General features: G+C 48.0%; 2 protein-coding genes across 2 annotated transcripts; one reads left to right on the forward strand and one right to left on the reverse strand.

Moving 5' to 3' along the window:
* Window positions 1-389: 389 nt before the first annotated feature.
* On the forward strand, window positions 390-17,854 carry LOC114773256 (codanin-1-like). Its single transcript, XM_028965779.1, has 27 exons — window positions 390-512; window positions 698-1,395; window positions 1,468-1,671; window positions 3,448-3,638; window positions 5,825-5,932; window positions 6,343-6,421; window positions 6,488-6,608; window positions 6,694-6,803; window positions 8,024-8,113; window positions 8,279-8,354; window positions 9,435-9,640; window positions 9,764-9,899; window positions 10,078-10,221; window positions 11,270-11,436; window positions 11,516-11,594; window positions 11,670-11,750; window positions 12,212-12,266; window positions 12,360-12,493; window positions 12,591-12,694; window positions 12,771-12,920; window positions 13,658-13,721; window positions 14,461-14,539; window positions 14,696-14,871; window positions 15,238-15,345; window positions 16,520-16,583; window positions 16,665-16,828; window positions 17,199-17,854. Exons 1-27 carry the CDS (start codon window positions 435-437, stop codon window positions 17,364-17,366), a joined length of 3,834 nt encoding a protein of 1,277 aa, XP_028821612.1. The 5' UTR covers window positions 390-434; the 3' UTR covers window positions 17,367-17,854.
* Window positions 17,855-18,798: 944 nt separating this feature from the next.
* LOC114773247 (olfactory receptor-like protein OLF3) lies at window positions 18,799-19,743 on the reverse strand. The gene has a single exon (XM_028965768.1). It carries the CDS (start codon window positions 19,741-19,743, stop codon window positions 18,799-18,801), a length of 945 nt encoding a protein of 314 aa, XP_028821601.1.
* Window positions 19,744-19,951: the final 208 nt, after the last annotated feature.

The raw sequence follows: 19,951 nt of genomic DNA on the forward strand, positions 1-19,951 counted from the left end.
ATTCGCTCTTTATTCTTTTGAGAATGTTTTATTTATATATATCTCCCTCTCTCTCTCTCTCTCTCTCTCTCTTTCTCTCTCTCGGAGGTCGTTCACAAACAAACCCATCAGCCCTTCTTTTTTTTTATTATCCCCGAATATGTTGAAAAGGCATTAACGGGGGGTAAACCCGTGCTGGTTGGAGCTTAAGCTTAACCCCAAATATAAAGAGTTGGCTCGTGTTTTAGCTCCTAATTGATAACATAATCTGGCGTGACTATATATATTGTCACACCAGATTATGTTATCAGTTAGGAACTAAAACACGACTCTGGCCACGAAGCAGCCCTGGACGATTTGTTTTAAAATAAGCGAACTTGGCAACACGCACGCAGTGTTTGCCCCGCCCCTCTGGCTTTGACGCGCTGGTGCGCAGTGCGCCTGCGCGGGGCAGAATGGCGGCTCTTTTGGAATCGCTGCTGCTGGGGAAAGTGGAGGCCGGCGAGGCCGCAATCTGGCTACGAAACGCGCAGGTGGGTGCGGCGCTCGGCGCTCTGCGGCGCCGTGTGTGCGCGTAAAAAAGCGGCCGCGTTTCCCGCCAGCGGCGGAGCTCCATGCGTTCCGAGGCCCGTTTCGTGCATAGAACGTTCTCCCTCCGTCTCCGTTTTAGTGCAACCCGAGCTGTCGTAATGTCCTCATGCTTGTGCTTCATCTGCAGGACTTGACAGGCCAGACCTTCTGTAAGCCTCTGGAGTTCGTGCCGTTCCTGCTGAACTTCTTGCGGGACCAGTGCAGCCACACCCTCGCCCATGGCCCTGCCACGCCCGCCAAGATGCCCAGCTGCCCCAAGGCTTCCCTCCGCCCCTCGGGGGGCTCTGGCGGTCGCGGCCGGGGCTCGGGGCTTCGCGGCAGCCGGGTGCAGCTCTTCTCACCCCCGGCTTCGCTGTCGCCCCCGGGTGCGAGCGATGTGGAGGCGTGTGAGGCTGCGGCCACGCCCACCAGGGGCGTACAGAGCCTGAGCGCCTCCAGCAGCCCCTCCTTCAGCTCAGGGTGGAGCCCCGGCCCTCGACAGGCACATCACGAACGTCGCTCCGCCCAGCGCAGTTGCCTGGGCGACTTCTTGCCCCTGTCCCCGCCGGAAGCACAGCAGTCGAGCCCCGCCCCGGCTGGAGGGCATCACCGCGGCGGCGGCCGTAAGCGCAGTGGCGGGAGTGCACCTACGTCCGGGGGGAGGCAGGGAGGGCTGCGTGGACACCAGCAGGATGGAGCTGTGGCATGCTGGGAAAATGTGGGCCAGAGAGGCAGGGGAGGAGGTGGAGCCAAAGGAGGCGAGAGGCAGTCCCCCCCAACACGGGTGCAGGTCAACAGCCTCGAGGACTTCCCGCCGATGAGTGCCACGCAGCAGGCCACGCCCGTGTAAGTAGAGCAGCACCACTCCCAAATGTATTTATTCCAGACTGATCGTTCAAAAGCAAAATGTCCTTCCAGAGCGACCAAGCCTTCTCGCCGCATCAACCCCACCCCGGTGAATGGAGAGCGGCCGCACTCCCGGCCCAAGAGCTGTTTCACCTCCACACCTCTGAGCAAGCCGTGCAGCCCGCCAGCCTTCCCAGAGTGCACTGGGGCAGCGGAGGCCAACGTTGGCAGCCCCCTCAGCCTGCGGGAGGAGAGGGAGATGCTGAAGAGAGAGAGGTAGGGAGGTGACGGGAGGTGACCGCCTGGCAGATGTGTATTTACGTCGGCCTTGTTCTGTGTCTGAGGTCACTTTGATCCAGTCCCAACAATGAGGTTTCCCAGGATGCACCATTTCTGTGTCTGTAGCTTTAAATGCTAATGAGGAGGAGAGGGGCGGAACGAGGAGGAGAGCGGCCTATAGGAGTTGAGGGGGCATTCGAAATGACATCATCAACCCCTTTCACCAAACATAATGTTTGGTATAGACAGGAAGTCTGTACCAAAAAATGAACCCGCTGGTTCAGTCTCGTGTGACGGAACTAAAACAAATTACATTTGAGCTCATTTTTACATCCAATCACCGAGCGACTTCGATGCTTCGCACGTTTGGAAGCTGTGACGGTCGGTGGAGATCATGTTTTAGGGGAGGGGCGGGTAAATCTCCGGGTGGAAAAAGCATGGGAAACAGGGAGGTAACGTTTCCCCTTATGACGTCATAAGGGGACAAATTCCACATCCGACGATCTGAGCTGCCGCTCTCTGAACGGTGAAGCAGAACGACCAAAACACTCTTTATCGCCATTTCTAGCCACTGCAGGGCAATGGACAGGCTGGGGGACCTCGTATTAATTACAACCCCAAATCAGAAAAAACAACAACAACATGTATTTCTTATATAGCCCATAATCACATACAGTATGTCTCAATGGGCTTTGACAGGCCCTACAGTTGACCCCCCACACTTGACCCTTCTGCACACAAGGAAAAACTCCACACAAAAAAACTCTAGGAGAGAGAAAAAAAAGAAAGGAAGAAACGTTGGGAAGGAGTGATACAGAGAGGGACCCCCTTCCAGGGTAGAGGTGAGCCTGAAATGGTGTCAGTGCAGGGTTGGGGATGATATAATAATAAGTCCTACAGTTGTAGGGTTGGAGAAGTCCAGGATGTATTCAGTATCATGGTCTAGATTACGTGTCCATAATGATGTTACTGGTCCATTTGAAGATCCCTGGAGCTGTAGTTGTAATGGTGGTGGTGGCTGTGGTGACCCTCTGGTTTGTTTCATGTTTTGTCCTTGTTTAGCAGTTGTCAGGAACCAGGATTTATTTGCTGGTCTGATCACTGGGGTCTGCCAGTAGTCTGGGTGCTTGATTCCGTGTCTCGGAGAAAAACAAACAGAAGCAGCGGCAGACGGTTGGACTGTACGACCAATACTGAAAAAGTTGGGACAGGGTGGAAAATGTAAATAAAAAAATAAAGAAGTAATTCACAAATTTCCATTAACTTTTGTCATTGCAGACAGTATGAACATAAGATAATTGGTCAACATCATTTGATTTATAAATAAACATTCATGGGAGAAGAATGGGACAAACTAAGAGCCGAGCCTCTTTGTCACGTGATTTCTTCAGTGCCTAAACATCAAGTGTTGTTAAAAGACAGGGGAACTGTACAAAGTGGTAAATGCTGTACTGTCCCAACATTTTTTTGGAATGGATATTTATTCACAAATCAAATTATGTTGACAAGATGTTGACATTTTCCACCGTGTCCCAACTTTTTCTGATTTGCGGTTGTAAATCATCTCACAGAGTCCCTTTTTCATGACAGGGACCTTTAACGCTAGAAGTCCCAGGTTTTTCTGACCCCTCAGCTCTAGCAGAGGTAGGCCAAATGGCCCCTTCCAGTCAATTGACTGTCCTGTGGGTTTTATAGGTAGAAAAGCCAAATGGCTGCTCTCTGGGACTTCTAGTGTTAAACCTGTGTGTTGTTTCTTCACTCGTCCATCTCCAGGACCAAACTGGCACAGCAGATGGGCTCCCCTCTGAAAGCCATGCTAGATCCCTGCACGCCAACCAAAGCTGGGACTCGCCTGGACTCCAGAGTGACCCCTGACCCCCCAGCTCCCTGCCCTGACCCTGCTCAGGTGACTTTGGTGGCAGAGCTCGACTTGCTGGCTGTGATTTACTGCACCTGTATTCGAGGTGAGGAGCAGTTTTTCTTTTGCTTTGTCCATTTGCCTAAAAGGTCGTAATAATTTTGTATGTAAAGGCAGTCGTATAAACTGCTCTCACATTGCAAATAATAATGAATATTATTCACTCGTTAAATTAAATCCCTCTTTAAATATGGACGTTTGAACGGGGTTCTTTTTGGAAAAGTCATTGGAATCTTTAAGTGAAGTGATTGACATGTGATACACAGCAGCACAGCACACGGTGCACACAGTGAAATTTGTCCTCTGTATTTAACCATCACCCTGAGTGAGCAGTGGGCACCATGACAGGCGCCCGGGAGGAGAGCAGTGTGTGGGGACGGTGCTTTGCTCAGTGGCACCTCAGTGGCACCTTGGCGGATCAGGATTCGAACCGGCAACCTTCTGATTACGGGGCCACTTCCTTAACCACTAGGCCACCACTGGCCCAGATTCTGCCCACAGAATCTGATTGACGCCTGAATGTATATTGGACGTACATGGTTACGTAGCGTTTTTCATTTCTGTATCGTTTATATCGCACTTCTCTCTTCAGTGCATTTCAACCGTCTCTTATCTTTGGTACTTGTATTCGGGTTTTCAACAAAATACATTTTCAGGATATTCAGAAAATGTACTTTCGGCGTGAGCACGTGGAGGGGGGGGCAGTAGAAATGGCAGGTAGACCCGTTGCGGGGCACAAACAGCGGTCCAGCGGATCCGTTCCAGGTGCGGCGGCCGAACAGGATTCGTGAGCAGCATGACAAATTTAGCGAAGCGTTTGAAACGCCACCACTCGGAGAGGGGGGTAAAGTTGGCGTACTGTTGAAGTAAGTATCCGCATTGTACAGTTATGAATATTTTTCTCTTCTGTGACATGAGAAGTGAGGTGTCATTTTTTTAGTTTGTTATGAATATTCTTTATTCATTAAAAAAAAATCGAGATCTTTTTGAGTGTAGTGACTAGTATAGTATTTTATTCTTTAATTGAAGTATTGCAGTGACTGTAACCCCCTTCACTGTTCACGGTTGAGCTTTTGCTGTTGGGACCTGTAGTCGGGGGGGACGTGACTGGGATGACATTTTAAGCTTTACTACTTACTGATAATTGGTGGTGTGGTGTTGGTAGTGGGCGTGGTCACGTTAGGAGTATACAGTCGTGGCCAAAGGTTTTGGGGTGGTGGTAGCCTAGCGGGTAACACATTAGTCTATGAACCAGAAGACCCAGGTTCAAACTTACTACCATCGTGTCCCTGGGCAAGACACTTAACCCTGAGTGTCTCCAGGGGGGGACTGGCTCTGTCCCTCTAAGTCGCTCTGGATAAATGCTGTAAATGAGAGTGTTTTGAGAGTGACACAAATACACGATTTCACAAAGTTTGCTGCTTCCGTTTTTATTACGGTAATTTGCATAAACTCCAGATCGTTATGAAGAGCGATCAGATCACAGGCAAGAATATTGCTGCTACTAAGATTGCATCAACCATTTATCAGATCGTCAAAAACTTCAAGGAGAGAAGTTCAAGTGTTGTGAAGAAGGCTTCAGGGAGACCAAGAATGTCCAGCAAGTGCCAGGACCGTCTCCTAAATTCAGCTGCAGGATCGGGGTGCCACCAGTACAGATCTTGCTCAGGAATGGCAGCAGGCAGGTGTGAGGGCATCTGCATGTCCTGGTGTCAAGAAGGGCAGCAAAGAAGCCCCTTCTCTCCAAGAAAAACATCACGGACGGACTGATACTCTGTAGGAAGTACAGGGACTGGACTGGAGTGAAGACATTTTCTCTGATGCAGCCCATTTACGATTTGTTTGAGGCATCTGGGGAAGAAAAGGTGACGCCACCATCAGTCCCGTCTCGTGCCGACAGTAAAGCATCCTGAGACCGTTCATGTGTGGGGCTGCTTCTCGTCCAAGGGAGTGGGGTCGCTCGCAATTTTACCCCAGAACACAGCCGTGAATAAAGAACAGTTCCAAAACTTCTTCTGACTTCTCCCAACCATCCAAGAACAGTTTGGTGAAGAACGGTGCCTTTTCCAGCAGGATGGAACTCCAAGCACGGATTATGAAGGAACAGAAGTTGGGCAGTAATGCCCACACACCCAGAACATGATTAAAGTTCATCTTCTGGTTATTAGGCAACAGAACAGTGCTGGGTGGGTAGTAGTATTTCCGTAAATCTCTTCTGTCCCCTCTGCGTAGAAAACCTGGTGCCCAGCGTGTTCCTGGAGCTGTTCTTCACGCTGCAGCTGCTGACGTCTCGCAGTCCTTCACCAGCAGAGGGAGACAGCGTGGGTGACAACGACGCAGGTCTGTCTGTCCCCGTCTTTATTCATTCACACTCAACTGTTTAATGTCATTGCACGCGTTGTAATAGACTATCTACGGTGGATGATACCTTTTGTAGGTGTTCCCTAAATGACCATTTTTTGCAGCGTTTGTTTAAGTGACTTTATACCCCTTTCACACAGAGTAAAAATTGGCAAAACCAGATATACCTATTAGGAATAGAAAATCTTAGCTTAATCAATGGGGCCAGATGGTTATTGGGGATTAAAAGGTTTTTTGTTTTTTAATGTGAGGTGATTATGTTGCTGGTGGTTAATCCGAAGGAGATCGCTGACCTCGCTCTCTTGTTCGGTTGATTTGCACGGCGCCTGGACTCCTCTCCTCACCGCTCCGCCGCCGTTCCTCCGGAACGTTTATCTCCGCTCCTGCAGACGTGCTGGAGAGGGGCTACTTCCGGAGCGTCCACAACTGTGTGTACTTCGCAGTCAAGGTTCTGGAGGACCTGTTCGAGTGAGTGCTAATTCCCTCTAAAGGGCTCCGCCCTTTCTCTGGTAATTTGACGTTCATGTCCCTCAGGCTGCTGTCCCACATGGACAAGTGCACTCTGCGTCTGCTGGCAGAAAATGAACGGGTGGGCCTGTTCGCTCCCGCGCTACGCGAGCAGCTTTTGAAGGCTCAGGACGTCAGCACAGCGAAGGTGAACGCGCCGAACATCTTGATCGAGCGCGTTGATGTGATTTGTGAATAACCGTGCGTGGTTTTCAAACTCCCTCCACATGCAGGTCTCTTCAGCGCCGCCGTCCTTCGTCCATTCTGTGTCCTTCCAGCCTGCGACTGACAATCGCTCCAACTTCAGCAGTGATAAGGCCTTCCACATTTTTAAGAAGCAGAGGTAATCTGAGCGTTAGACCGTCCCGGTGTGGGAGGGGCAGGCCTGGGGTCAGACCAGCATGTGGACAAGAGATATTGTTGAGAATGGTGTGATGGAACAGAGAGGAGAACAGTAGATAAAAGATAAAGTGAAGTGATTGTCACATGTGATACACAGCAGCACAGCACACAGTGCACACAGTAAAATTTGTCCTCTGCATTTAACCCATCACCCTGAGTGAGCAGTGGGCAGCCATGACAGGCGCCCGGGGAGCAGTGTGTGGGGACGGTGCTTTGCTCAGTGGCACCTCAGTGGTACCTTGGCGGATCGGGATTCGAACCGGCAACATTCTGATTACGGGGCCGCTTCCTTAACCGCTAGGCCACCACTGCCCAAAGTAGGGGTTGGGATGCTTTTTTAATCACTGTATAATCAGGCTGCAACTGATGACTTTTTATTTTTATATGAACAGTACGGGACAAAAGTCTGGACACATCTTCTCATTCAACGTGTTTTCTTAATTTTCATGACCATTTACGTTGGTAGAGTCTCACTGAAGGCATCAAAACTATGAATGAACACGTGTGTGTGTGTGTGTGTGTGTGTGTGTGTGTGTGTGTGTGTGTGTGTGTGTGTGTGTGTTTTTTGTTTGTTTTTTTTGTTTAATATATATATATATAAAATCTCATCTGTCATCAAGTAGTCAGATTGATATTTGGCTCCTATTTAGCTACCAGTTTTTACATTTAGCAAAAGGTTATTTAAATTATGTGGCAAATAATAAAGAAGAAAAAATGCTTCACTCAAAAACATATTTTAATACATCTTTGCCAAGTTAAAAAAACATTTTCAAGCACATTTTATTCATTTTATGGAACGTCAGGTCAGGCTTGTTCTCTTCTGAGAGCAGATTTTTCCCTGCTGCAGACCAGATTCGCTCTGATGGGGTGCATGTTGCAGGAATTAAAAAAGATCTTACCGGGTTCAACGGTGCAAGAGAACACCATCTGAGAGGGACTTCCTTGTTGAAGAATGCTGGCTCTGTGACTAACTGCTTCACTTCTTTTAAAGTTGCACCTTTGCCTTATCTAGGGTGAAATGGTCCCAATGGTTGCTGCTGTGCTTCTACCTGTTGCTGATTTTTACTGCAGCTATTATTACACATTTTCGACTATTTATACTATTTTTTTACCATTTTATACTATTGTACAATACAAATACTTGCATTGTTTTTTGCACAGGGACATTTTTTATGAGCTCTTGAGGGACTGGGAGGACTTCCATAAGGAGCCGGGCTGGCAGTTTGAAGCTGCTCTGGGTGGCCGAGTCAGGTGAGCCACGGCATTGTCAGTATTAGCGGGCGTGGCTTCACTTTAACATTGCTGACGTGTGGCCTCTCCGGTCCCGTATACGGTTGAACTATGTCAGGGCAGCATTGCCAGGGAGCACCCCTACACTCGTCCTGTAACTAAACGTCCTGTACCTTGTGTCTGAAGGGCGATGGTCAGTCAGCTGACCGCTGCAGGGAACCACGCGCACTTCGCAAGGCTCTTCCAGAAGCAGCTTATCCAGGTGAGGTGTGGTGGTCTGGTGTGAACCTTCCTCTCCTCATATCTCGCTTCTGCTTCTTGTTAGACTTCTTTTTCTTCCCTTTGTTACTGCATTTTTACACAATTCATACATGAGTTCAAAATTAAAAATGAAATTTGGTAACAGGCCCATTAGAGGAGTTGGCTGAGGGTGAAAGCACTACACTGTACGCCAGGGGTGGGTAAACTATGGTCCGTGGGTCACATCCTGCCCGCCAAAGGTTGGTACCGAATTGCCCAAATAATGGGTGTTAGTAGCCTAGTGGGTAACACACTCAGACCCAGGTTCAAACCCCACTTACTACCATCATGTCCCTGAGCAAGACACTTAACCCTGAGTGTCTCCAGGGGGAGACTGTCCCTGTAACTACTGGATAAGGGCGTCTGATAAATGCTGTAAATGTAAATGACCCGTAATTATAACTGCATGCCTGGCGTTACAGCAGGTGGAGCTGAAGATCTTCGCCCAAAATCCAACGGCAGCCATGTATGGCAAGCAGTCGTGACTCGTTTTTATAGGTTACAACAGAACGGCGCGTATAAAACACCATCTGGTGCCGGCCCGGCCCGACAATGTGGCCCCCGAGCTAAAACGTTTGCCCACCCCTGCTGTAGGTGATGCCATGATCGAGAAGACCAGAAGGAAACAATGCTGCGGATCGAAGAATTGAGCCAAGTCCTGTCCAGTGAAGCTCCTCGTTTGTCTGCTGCTTTTCCATCGCTGTGGTTGCAGCCGTGGTTATAAGTTAACTATCGCGAATTCATTCATCTTACCGCGAGGAAGAGGCTTTTTTTTGTTTTTTGATGCATTGAACGTTGCTTGTTTGTTGCTCATGTAGAAATATCACAAGGAACAGTTAAAAAATGCACGACAACGACTACTTCTTGAGCCCAAGACACGGAGCATTTGGGTTTTTTTTTATCAGTGATTCAGCGTCCGATTATTTTTAGCTTTGATCCATGAAGACATGAATCTGAAAAGGACGCAGTGCGTCTTATCCATGTAAAATACAGTGAAGGGTCGGTGAGACGCATGATTCGCTATAATCGCTCTCGGCCTCAGATGTGCAAGGACCCTCGCGGCGTGGCGTCTCACGGCGACGCCCCAGACGCGGATCTGCTCGGCATGCTGGGAGCTGACAGCTTGGGGCGCCTGAAACGCCTGCAGGAGCGTCTGATCCAGCCCCAGGGCCTGATGGGACCCTGCCCTCCGCCGTCCTTCCCTGGACACCAGGAGTTCTTCAGGGATTTCCTGCAGACGGCCAGCTGGTGAGAGTGAGCTGACCAAGAAGCATCAGCGCATTTATATGAATTATGGTGCCAAATCGGGTTCACATGTTCATGCGCTTCTCCCCCTGTTCCCCATGGCCGCCTTGGTCCTTCTGGTTGCAGCTGCCAGCTGAACCAGCACCTGAAGGACAGCCTGTGGCAGGAGCTGCTGCAGCTGGATGAGGTGTCCATCCTGGGGCCTGCAGCTGGGACGGGAGGTGAAGGACAGGAAGAGGCGGAGGGAGATCTGGAGCAGCAGGTCCGTTAGATGCCAGGGTAGCAGACATGCTGGAGACACAAGGTCTTGTACTGAAATTTACCGGACTGCTGCAACCAAAAACATCTGTAGTTTTGCAAAGGTTTTTTTTTTCTAAAATACCACCAGTTTTACTCTTCACTCTGTTCTCATTATACTCCGTGTTCTCCATCTTTATCAGGATGAGAAGCAGAGGTTCTCCTCGGTTTTGCTCCTGGCCCGGCTCTTGGCGAAATTCCTGGGATTCATCTCCTTTTTGCCCTACCAGACGTCACAACCTCCATCCAGAGAGATCCAGGAGGCGGCGATAGCAGTCCGCAGCAGGGTGTGTGTGTGTGTGTGTGTGTGTGTGTCTGCCCGCCCGCCCGTGTCTGCTGCGTGTGTTGCTTCCATATTCCAGAACTTTCTTAGCCGTGTGTCTTCGTTTAAAAGCCATGTAAATTTCAGCTGATGATCTATGCCGGAACATGACTGCGCCAACGTGGAAGAAGTTCAGCTTTTCAGGGCTATCATAAGTTGCCGTAGAGTAATTTAAAAGTCATGGAAATTCTTTTCTAAAAATGTGTGTGTGTGTATGTGAGCGATATCGCAACAGTATTTAACGGCCTGATCGGTCAGATCAGCTTTCTGGTGTCATAAGTAATCATTTTGGGTCAGTTCATGCATTTTATGCTCCACTGAGCTCAACGTAATGGTGTCAAAAGGGCAAGTTGGATCGACCCACTACATCAAGTAAAAGTTAAATATTAAGAACAAGCACAGATCGCATTAAACAATTAAGAATATCCCATAACACACACACAGACAGGAAGACATAAGCTGCATTACAGGTGTAACGTTTACTGTTACATGTTAAAACACAGCCAACATGAATGCCAGGGAGCATGGCAGCATCAACCAATCACCAACAGCAGCTTCACGATTAGATTTAAATATGATTATCAAAGCACCAATTGTCGATGCAGCACGATGCATCCCATGAATGTTTCTACTTTGCATGATGTTTTAAATACGTCAGTGAGATGAGAGTTGAACCAGCCGCTTGTCTAGCGTTCGTGGCGACAGGTGAGAGCAGCAGTCCACACAGCCGTTCAGCTCCAGCATTCGTATGCCGTCAAAAAAAACGCAGATTTCTTGCCATCAATTTCTGTTAATTTGGCTGCCGCTGTGCTCAGATCAGGCCGCCAGTCACTACCGACAATTCTTTTTAACTAGAAAATCACGAAGCAACGTCATATTTGATATAATCGATTATGTTCTGCACCATGCATCGCGATGCATTGACTATGAGATTCATTTCGACGCCTCTTCTCGTGTGTATTCCTCTAGAAATACTTATCTCCTGTCTTTAATCTGTGTCCCGGCCGGTGAAGAGCGTCCCCGTGCTGGACGTCTGCTCCGTGCTGCACGGCTGCGTGCGCAGGCGCAGGATGGTGCTGACGGTGCCGTGGCTGGTGGAGTTTCTGTCTATGCTGGACTTCACTGGGCCGTACCTGCCCTGCTACAGAACCGCCCTGGGTCTTCTGCTGCACCTCTACAGGTTGGTACGAGCACAGTAAGTGTAGTAGATGAGCAGTAAAAGATGTCTGTTGGTTTGTAACTCAGTGTGTGTGTGTTAGGCGGATGGTGCTGGGTCGAGGTGAGGTCTGCTACCTGAACCAGATGCTTCTTGTGGCTGTTCTGGGTTGGCTTTTTCAGGTGAGAGCACCTACAGACTGAACATGTATGATGGTTTGCTGTTGCATGAGAGCGTCCCTCTTTCATCTCTTACAGATTCCCATGTTTCCTGAAGATATGATTTTCAGAGAGCAGCTGGATCTGAGCGAGGATTTTCACGCCAGCTCACAGGGACTGGTCTGTTCACTGCTCGCATTTTAAATGCTCTTTACCAGACGTTCCAAAAATGGTCCCCTGACAGGAAAGTTTGGGGCTTTTTATATCGGTCTTATTGCTCCCCTAATACTCTTTCCGAAATTTAGCCTTGGTGCAAAATTGCCATGGAAGCCATGAGGGTCGGTGGAGATAATGTTTTAGGGGAGGGGCGGGAAATTCTCTTTTCCCCCTATGAGGTCATAAGGGGACAAATTCCAGATCAGACTGTCTGAGCTGCCGCTCTCTGAACGGTGAAGCAGAATGACCGAAACACTCTTTACACCGACCACCATTTGTAGCCACTGCAGGACCATAGACCGGCTGGGGGACTTGTTAAATCATCTGACAAAGTCACATTTTCATGATAGGGGACCTTTAGCATTTTTATTACAGTTTTGCTGAGCTATGAGCCATGAGCAGGTTTCTTCATGTTGTTTCTACAGGACAGTCTTCCCCTGGTTGACCAGGAGCTACTGTACACCTGCTGTCCATATTTGGGTCAGTAAAGCTTCTTCAGTGTGCTCTCATTTAAGAATCTGCTATGTTCTTGCTTGTTCTGTGGATCAAGTTCTGCTGATTGATGATTGGCAGGTGAGTTTCGGAAGCTGCTGGCAGCATTCGTGTCAGGAAGCACGGCTAAGAGCGGGGGTCTGGTCCGAAAAATCACGCCCACCTCCGCAGAGCCCAGAGGACCTCCATCTACACGATCCCAGCAGAAGCTGGAGGTGCTTCCAGCGAGCAGGAACCTTCCTGAAGTTCATGTTCCAGTCTGTCTCTGGCCCTTGTCCGTTTGATCGTTCCTTTTTTCTGGTCTTGGTGCAGGTGGAGTTGGAGCAGGCCTTCTTCCACAACCAGCCTCCGTCTCTCAGACGCACCGTGGAGTTTGTGGCAGAGCGGGTCGGCTCCAACTCTGTCAAACACATCAAGTGAGCGCCGCTGGAATTCTTTCTCGCGGCTGGATTCTCTTATTGCTTGTAAAAATATCTATATGTGTACACACAGGGCTACGCTAGTTTCCGAGCTGGTCCGGGGCGGAGAACGAAGCCTCCGGGAGGCGGTTGCTGGTGATGGAGCGAGCGTCCCCAAGATAAATGATGTCATCTGTGCCCGGTTGTGTGATGCAGGGATGCAGGCGCTTGAGGAAGCCACCAGGTGAGCATCTACCTCCGCTTCACGTCTGCTCCACATAACTAGACTGCTTCCCAACATGGCCAGAAATTATACGTCCATTGGAAATTGGATGTTTAAAATAATACTTTTATTAAAGTGTAGTATTATATTATATAATTGGGCACATTATTATTTTGAACATTCTCCAAGGAAAAAAATTCCTCTTTATTGTTTTAAAAGTTATACATAATAATGCGAACCTTTAATAATGTAAGCAAAAAGTTGTAATTAGACATGTTGGTTAGTGGCAGCAGGGCGGCAAAATATGTTGCTGCTCATTGGCCAAAATTAATCAAAGAGCTTAAAGTCGGTCAAAACCGACATATGCAGATTATTATAAAGTGTAGGTGCATCCCTAATTAAAATATTAATACAAGAACATGAATAATTCACCAAACGTCATTATTTCCATTTACAGCATTTACCAGGCGCCCTTATCCAGCGTGACTTACAATCAGTAGTTACAGGGACAGTCCCCCCTTGGAGACACTCAGGGTTAAGTGTCTTGCTCAGGGACACAATGGTAGTAAGTGGGGTTTGAACCTGGGACTTCTGGTTCACAGGCAAGTGTCTTACCCACTAGGCTACTACCACACTGGGCGTCCAGTGTCAGTGTCTCATCACCCAAAGACAGTATACAGGATGTTGTTAAGTTTATTTCTTTTTGTCTTTTGTTTTATTTATTTATTTATTGCAAATTTGTCTTTGTGTCCCTGCAGGTTCTGCAGTGAGAAAGGTCCAGTGGCTTTGAAGGTATTACTGCCAGAGGAAACGTCTCCTGCTGTGAGTCTCCCTTATCCTGCCACAACACAACAGATAGGGACAGTCCCCCAGGTCACACTCAGGCTTAAGTATCCTCAGGGACATGATGGTAGTAAGTGGGGTTTGAACCTGGGACTTTGTGGCCTTTTGGTTTATAGGCGAGTTTTTTACCTACTAACAAAATCAGCATGACACCATGACCGAAATGGTTCTAGAAATGGCTTGACTCCTAAAGAATTATTTCTATTATTTACTTGTTATATGTTACATTAATTTTTAAATGGAAATAATTGTTCTTTTTTTTTTTTTTTTGGCAAGTAATTGAGGAAACATTATCTAATAAATGATTAAAAATGCAACATGGTATTAAATATATTTTGTTTCATGTTTAGCTGTAAATTTCTGCGGTTGGCAGTTAAATGGGAGGGTGGGGTCTTTAGTCCGTTCCCACAGGAGCTCCGCGCTGCACGCCATGCTGTGTTCTTCTCTTTCGCGACTTGTCACGTCAGCTAATTATACATCCGTGGCGAGTTAGATCAGGCGCGAGCTCATTAGGGGACCAGAAAGCCCCGCTGCATCCTGGCTCGTCTGGGGATACAGCATCCAGCCTCATTATATACTGACGCTTCAAAATGACAGATGAAGCGACGTGGTTTAAATTGGCAACAGTTCACGCTTCTTCCACTCTGAATGACAAATATAAAAAAATATATATATATATTTTATATCACTGCATCACTGAAATATTTTTAATTTGCAGGTCCTCAGCACTGCGGAGAGGATCACCAAACGCCTGGCTACAGAGAAGGCCTGTACCTGGCTGTCAGCAAACATCACAGGTACAGCAGGACCCGGTGCATTTACCAAAATCCCCATGTAACTTCGGGTGCCGGAACTGGCCACTTTACGAACCTGCCGTGGTGGTGGACCCCTCTGTGACGGTGACATTGATCTGCAGTGGTCTGAATTCTGAGTATTTTCTTCTTTTATTCCAGTGCTGATCAAGCGTGAGTGGAAAAGCACCTTTGAACGTGTGATGAAGTCGCTCCCAAACTCAGAAGAGGCAAAGGAAAAAGTGGCACAAAGCTGCAACCTGGACCCATGTGGCACCTGCGCCCCCCACTGCACCCATCAAGCCCCCAGGGCGTCCAGTGTCATCAATGAGATGAAGGTAGAGATCAGGCCATTAAAAACTGATGATACTGTGATACGGGTGATACGCATTTTTACATTTACAGTATTTACCAGACGCCCTTATCCAGAGCGACTTACAATCAGTAGTTACAGGGACAGTCCCCCCCTGGAGACACTCAGGGCTACGTGTCTTGCTCAGGGACACGATGGTAGTAAGTGGGATTCGAACTCGGGTCTTCTGGTTCACAGACGAGTGTGTTACCCACTAGGCCACTACCACCCTTATATACGCCCTTCAACGGAAGCCTTTGAGCGGGTCTTATCTCGTCTGTGACGTCCCACTCTTGTCCCCGATCAGCAGTGGGTTTGACCTGACTGACCGACGGCTGCATTGTTCCTACAGGAGGTGCTGAGCGTTGCTGCTGGCCCCCGGGATTCAGACGAGACGTTCACCGTTCCGCAGCTACAGGTCCTGTTGGAGAGAGTTGGGCGGACGCTGGCATGTCGGAAGGTGAATTTAGCCCCACACGCACTACTCTACAAAGTCCTCATCACACGCTTTCATGTGTTCAATCATCTGCTTCTGCGTGGTGGTGACGTTTCGGTTCACTAGAGGCGTTGATGCTTCACGGTGCATCCCATCAATTTTTCTACTTTACCTCACATTACGTTTTAAATCCTACAGTGAGACGAACGTCTGAAACGGGCGTTTTTCTGCCGTTCGTTCGATCGGCACCGGCATTCGGTCGGCTGCGTGTTCAGATGGTGTCAAATAAACACCAAATGCAATGATTTCTTGCCATCAATTTCCATAAAAATCCCAACAAATTAAACAGCAGCGAGCGTTAAATAGCGAACACCAGCGAAACACCAAACCAGTGCGTTCATTTTGTAAGAATGGACATCGCGGGAGCCTGCTTTTGCCTTGCATAACAGCTGTCTGCAGGGGGAGGTGTGGCATTCCTGTGTCGATGGTTGTGCGTGAAGATTCGGCACCACCCCTGTACATGCCTTTTGTCTGACGGCAACGTGTGAGGTATCAGCCGTCAGGACCGCCCACCCTCTTTGTCTTCCCCAAATGGGAGGCACCGGGGGGCGTGACATCAGAAACAACAGGTTCTGATTGGTCAGTGACAACTTCCTGTAGGCCAGTGACAACTTCCTGTAGGCCAGGGGTATAAAGGTCTGCTCACATGTGGAAAAAGGGGCTCTGAGCTTTCTTGCTCAGGGGGTTTTCCATCGGAAGCCGGAAGGCTCCTGAGTCTTTCTCTCCCCCTCCTTTTCTCTTCTCCCTCTTTACTCTTTCTTCTCATGTTTATTTTCTCTGTAACATTGGTACCTTTTTACATTCAATATTCACATGTAACTACAATAATTATTTACCGGTGTTAATAAATTAGAAACTGTTCATTTTTAACCTCTATTGTGCCATGCCTCTTTCTGCCAGGTAACATCAAATTGGAGTAGGTTGAATACAGTGCTTTGTGTGGAGGGAGAAAGAGTTTTTCTACACACTCTATTCTCTTCTCCCACACCACATGGTCTTTTTTACAATTTCGAACGTCCGTGCGGACGTTGCCCAACTTGCGTATAACTAGAGAATGACCAGGCCGCGACATGAACATGGCGACGTGTCGATTATGAGATGGATTTGATCTACTCATCACTCTTGTCTCTCTGTTTAGTTCATGTCTGCGGTTCCTGAGCAGATGTTGCTGCACTGCACGGTGCTGCTGGCCTGCAGGCTGGGTAAGGTGCACACACACACACACACACACGGCTCATGGCGGCGGGGAACACAGCGGTCTGACTCCGCCCGTGTGTGTTCAGTGTCAGGTGAGCTGCCGCTGCGTTGCCCGGCGGGCGGTGACGGCGTCAGGACGCTGCTGGGGCAGCTGGCTGCGCTGCTGGGCAGCTGTTCCTCACCAGGCCCTCTGCAAATGCTGTTCAGCTCCCCCACTCTCGCCGCCATTTCCGCCACCACAGACTGGGAGGTGAGCAGGAAATGAAACATTCGGACCAATCCAAATATGGTCAATCATTCCCTCAATCATTATCCATACTGTAAAGTATAATAAAGACTTGTCAGAATCCCAGCCACAGTGTTGCCAGATTGTCCAAATATACGATATCTAAATTGCCCTGTGAGTCTGAAGACATCAGTGCAGACTGAAGCTTAGCTAAACATTTTTTATTGTACATGTAGAACTAATAAGTGTAATACATATGCAAAAATGAGCCAAATTAGAAATTACCACCTATTAACACTTTTTTTTTTTTTTTTTGCAATTTGCTGCTTCAACCAACACAATTTCAAATACCAATGCTGACCTTTATTTTCTTCCCCCTCTCTCACCACCCCAGCGGAACAACTTCCTGTTCTTGGTGCAGCTCCTACTGGACAAAGGACTTGTGCGTGTGGAGCAGGTGCTGTCTCTCACGCAGGCCAGCAGAGGGAGCCCTCACACCGCCCAGCTCTGCGCTTCACTCTCCAACAGCCTGGACTCACTAAACATCGACCTGGACAACTGATGTCCGAGCTGATCATACGTGATTTAAAATGAAAGCAGATTTTGGGGTGTCAGGAATAGCAGAGTCATGTTTGTTGGGCGCCCTGCACGTTAGTTTATCTGTTTTATTGCATAGGCATAATCCCACATTTTAGCAAGAGTTTAGAAACGCTTTGTAATATTTTATGATGCCATTTTAAAGTACCCATGCACTTGGGTTTTGATTTTTCTCCACGCTTTGCCATTGTTTATCTGCATAGACTCGGTAGCATGAATTGACATGTAAAAGACCGTAAATTATCTGTCTTGTCTAAGATCCGGTGATTGCATTCCAGAATGGGAATTTTTAAATGCAATACACTTTTCACTTGGTACTGACTGTCCTGCTTGAGGACAGGTCGATTTTTTTAATAAATGTATTTTGGTATGCATTTGTCAGATTTTTAGTTCACGTTGGACTTTTATAATTGAAATCTGTTGCTTTTACGACTGTGTTGTTGAGGCCTTTGAAAAATTATTAAATGAATAAAGCAATTTTTCAGCTCAGCTGGATTCAACGTGTCATATTTCATCAGCATTCTGGTCATGTCCCATTAAAGGATATCTGTGGCATCTTCTTTTCTGTCGATGGGTTGGTTTATGGTGTACACGTCCTACACATGTGCAGGTTCCAGGGCCAGCTGTTCTAATCCAGCTATGGATAATATTGTTATTGATATTAATAAGGGCATGACGATTCTGATAAATCATAGTTCAGTTTTTCTCATTTGAGTTTGAGTTCACCTGGAAAAAAAAAGTGACGTAGTGAAGAGCCTGAGTTCTGAAAAGGTTCATCTTACAGTTTATTCTCATAAAAGCATTGAACAAATTCAGAAAATATTTGAACTTTGTTTAATTGCACGCATATTGATGATGTTGTGTACAGTGTTCATGACATTTACATTTTACATCTTCAGCATTTACCAGACGCCCTTATCCAGAGCGACTTACAATCAGTAGTTACAGGGACAGTCCCCCCTAGAGACACTTAGGGTTAAGTGTCCTGCTCAGGGACACAATGGTAGTAAGTGGGGTTTGAACCTGGGTCTTCTGGTTCATGACCAGGGCAGTTTTCTTCTCAATCCCGGTCCTGGAGAGCCACTTTTTACAAACCCCTCCCAGTGTTCAGGAGCCACCACCAGCCTGCAAGGTGCAGAGGTCACGTTCTTCACAACGACAGATAAACACTTTAATTTCCAAGGCCCTGTACCCAACCCTACTGATGGAATCAAACGGAGAGAAATAAGACCATTTCTGCATGAAAAATAAATTACACCATATTTACATTTCTAGCATTTACCAGAGTGCCTTACAGTCTTTAGATATAGGGACAGTCCCCCCCTGGAGACACTCTGGGTTAAGTGTCAGGGACACGATGGTAGTAAGTGGGGTTTGAACCCAGAGATATTAACATATCAAGAGTTAAAAAATGATGTGGGCTTGGTTTTCTGCAGAGCTTTTTTAATCCCTCTGCGCACGACGGGAAAATTCATGCCGTAAATAACGGGGTTTAAAACGGGAGGAATTACAACAAATTCAAGGGACAAGACCACGGCCACAATTCCGGGCAGCTCCCCCTCGTAGCGGCTGAAGGTGATTTCGCAGAAAATGGCAATCGAATACGTAACAAAAGAGACGATGTGAGGAACGCACGTGTAGAAGGCCTTTCTTTTAAACTCTGTCGATCTTTTACGGCAAATGACCAGAATTTTGACATATGTGAACAAAATATACGTGAAGGGAACGAAAACCGTCGTCACGGCAATGAAAATCCCGTACGCGTTGTTCGCGGCGGTGGAGACGCAGGACAAGCGGACGACGGCCCAGTTGCTGCAGTACAGTTTGCCGACCTCGTTACCGCACAGCGGCAGCCTGACCGCCGCCACCGTCCCCATGCTGATGGTGAGCGCGGGGTACAGCCAGGCCATCGCCACCATCAGCGCGACGGCCTTCGCGGTCATGATGCTGTGGTACCGCAGGGGCCGACATATCGCCACGTACCGGTCGTGAGCCATTAGCGTCAGAATGGTGAATTCGCACGAGGCGTAGGTGAACATGGCGAAGGCCTGCAGGATGCAGGCGGAGTAGGACACGGCGGGTCGGGCCGAGAGGAGGTCTCTCAGGAGTCGTGGGAACAGGGCGTTGGTGCCGTAAAGGCCGTTGATGGACAGGCAGGAGATGAATATGTACATGGGCTGGTGCAGCTCGCTCTCGCGCAGTATTACCAGCAGGATGACCACATTGAGCAACACCGTACTGCCGTACGTTATTAATGCAACACCAAAATACACAAAGCTTAAGTAGCCCAGATCTTTAAACATAGTCAGGTAAAAGTATGGCGGCGTCGTCTGATTTTCCATTGACCTTCAAACATAGAAAAGAACATGAATTAAGGAATCATGAATCAGAATTCCGGAATAATACTAAACTGTTCAGTAAGAATATAAGACCCACGTATATTTGCGTGGAAACCCGTCCAAGTAAAAGGAGCTACCTGACGTACCAGCGCCTTGCCCACAATAACCAAGAGCAGCGTTCCTCTCTGCTTATTATATCTCATCCCCCCGA

The sequence above is a fragment of the Denticeps clupeoides genome, unplaced genomic scaffold (genome assembly GCF_900700375.1).
Source record: "Denticeps clupeoides unplaced genomic scaffold, fDenClu1.1, whole genome shotgun sequence".
In the NCBI taxonomy this organism is placed as follows: Eukaryota; Metazoa; Chordata; class Actinopteri; order Clupeiformes; family Denticipitidae; genus Denticeps; species Denticeps clupeoides.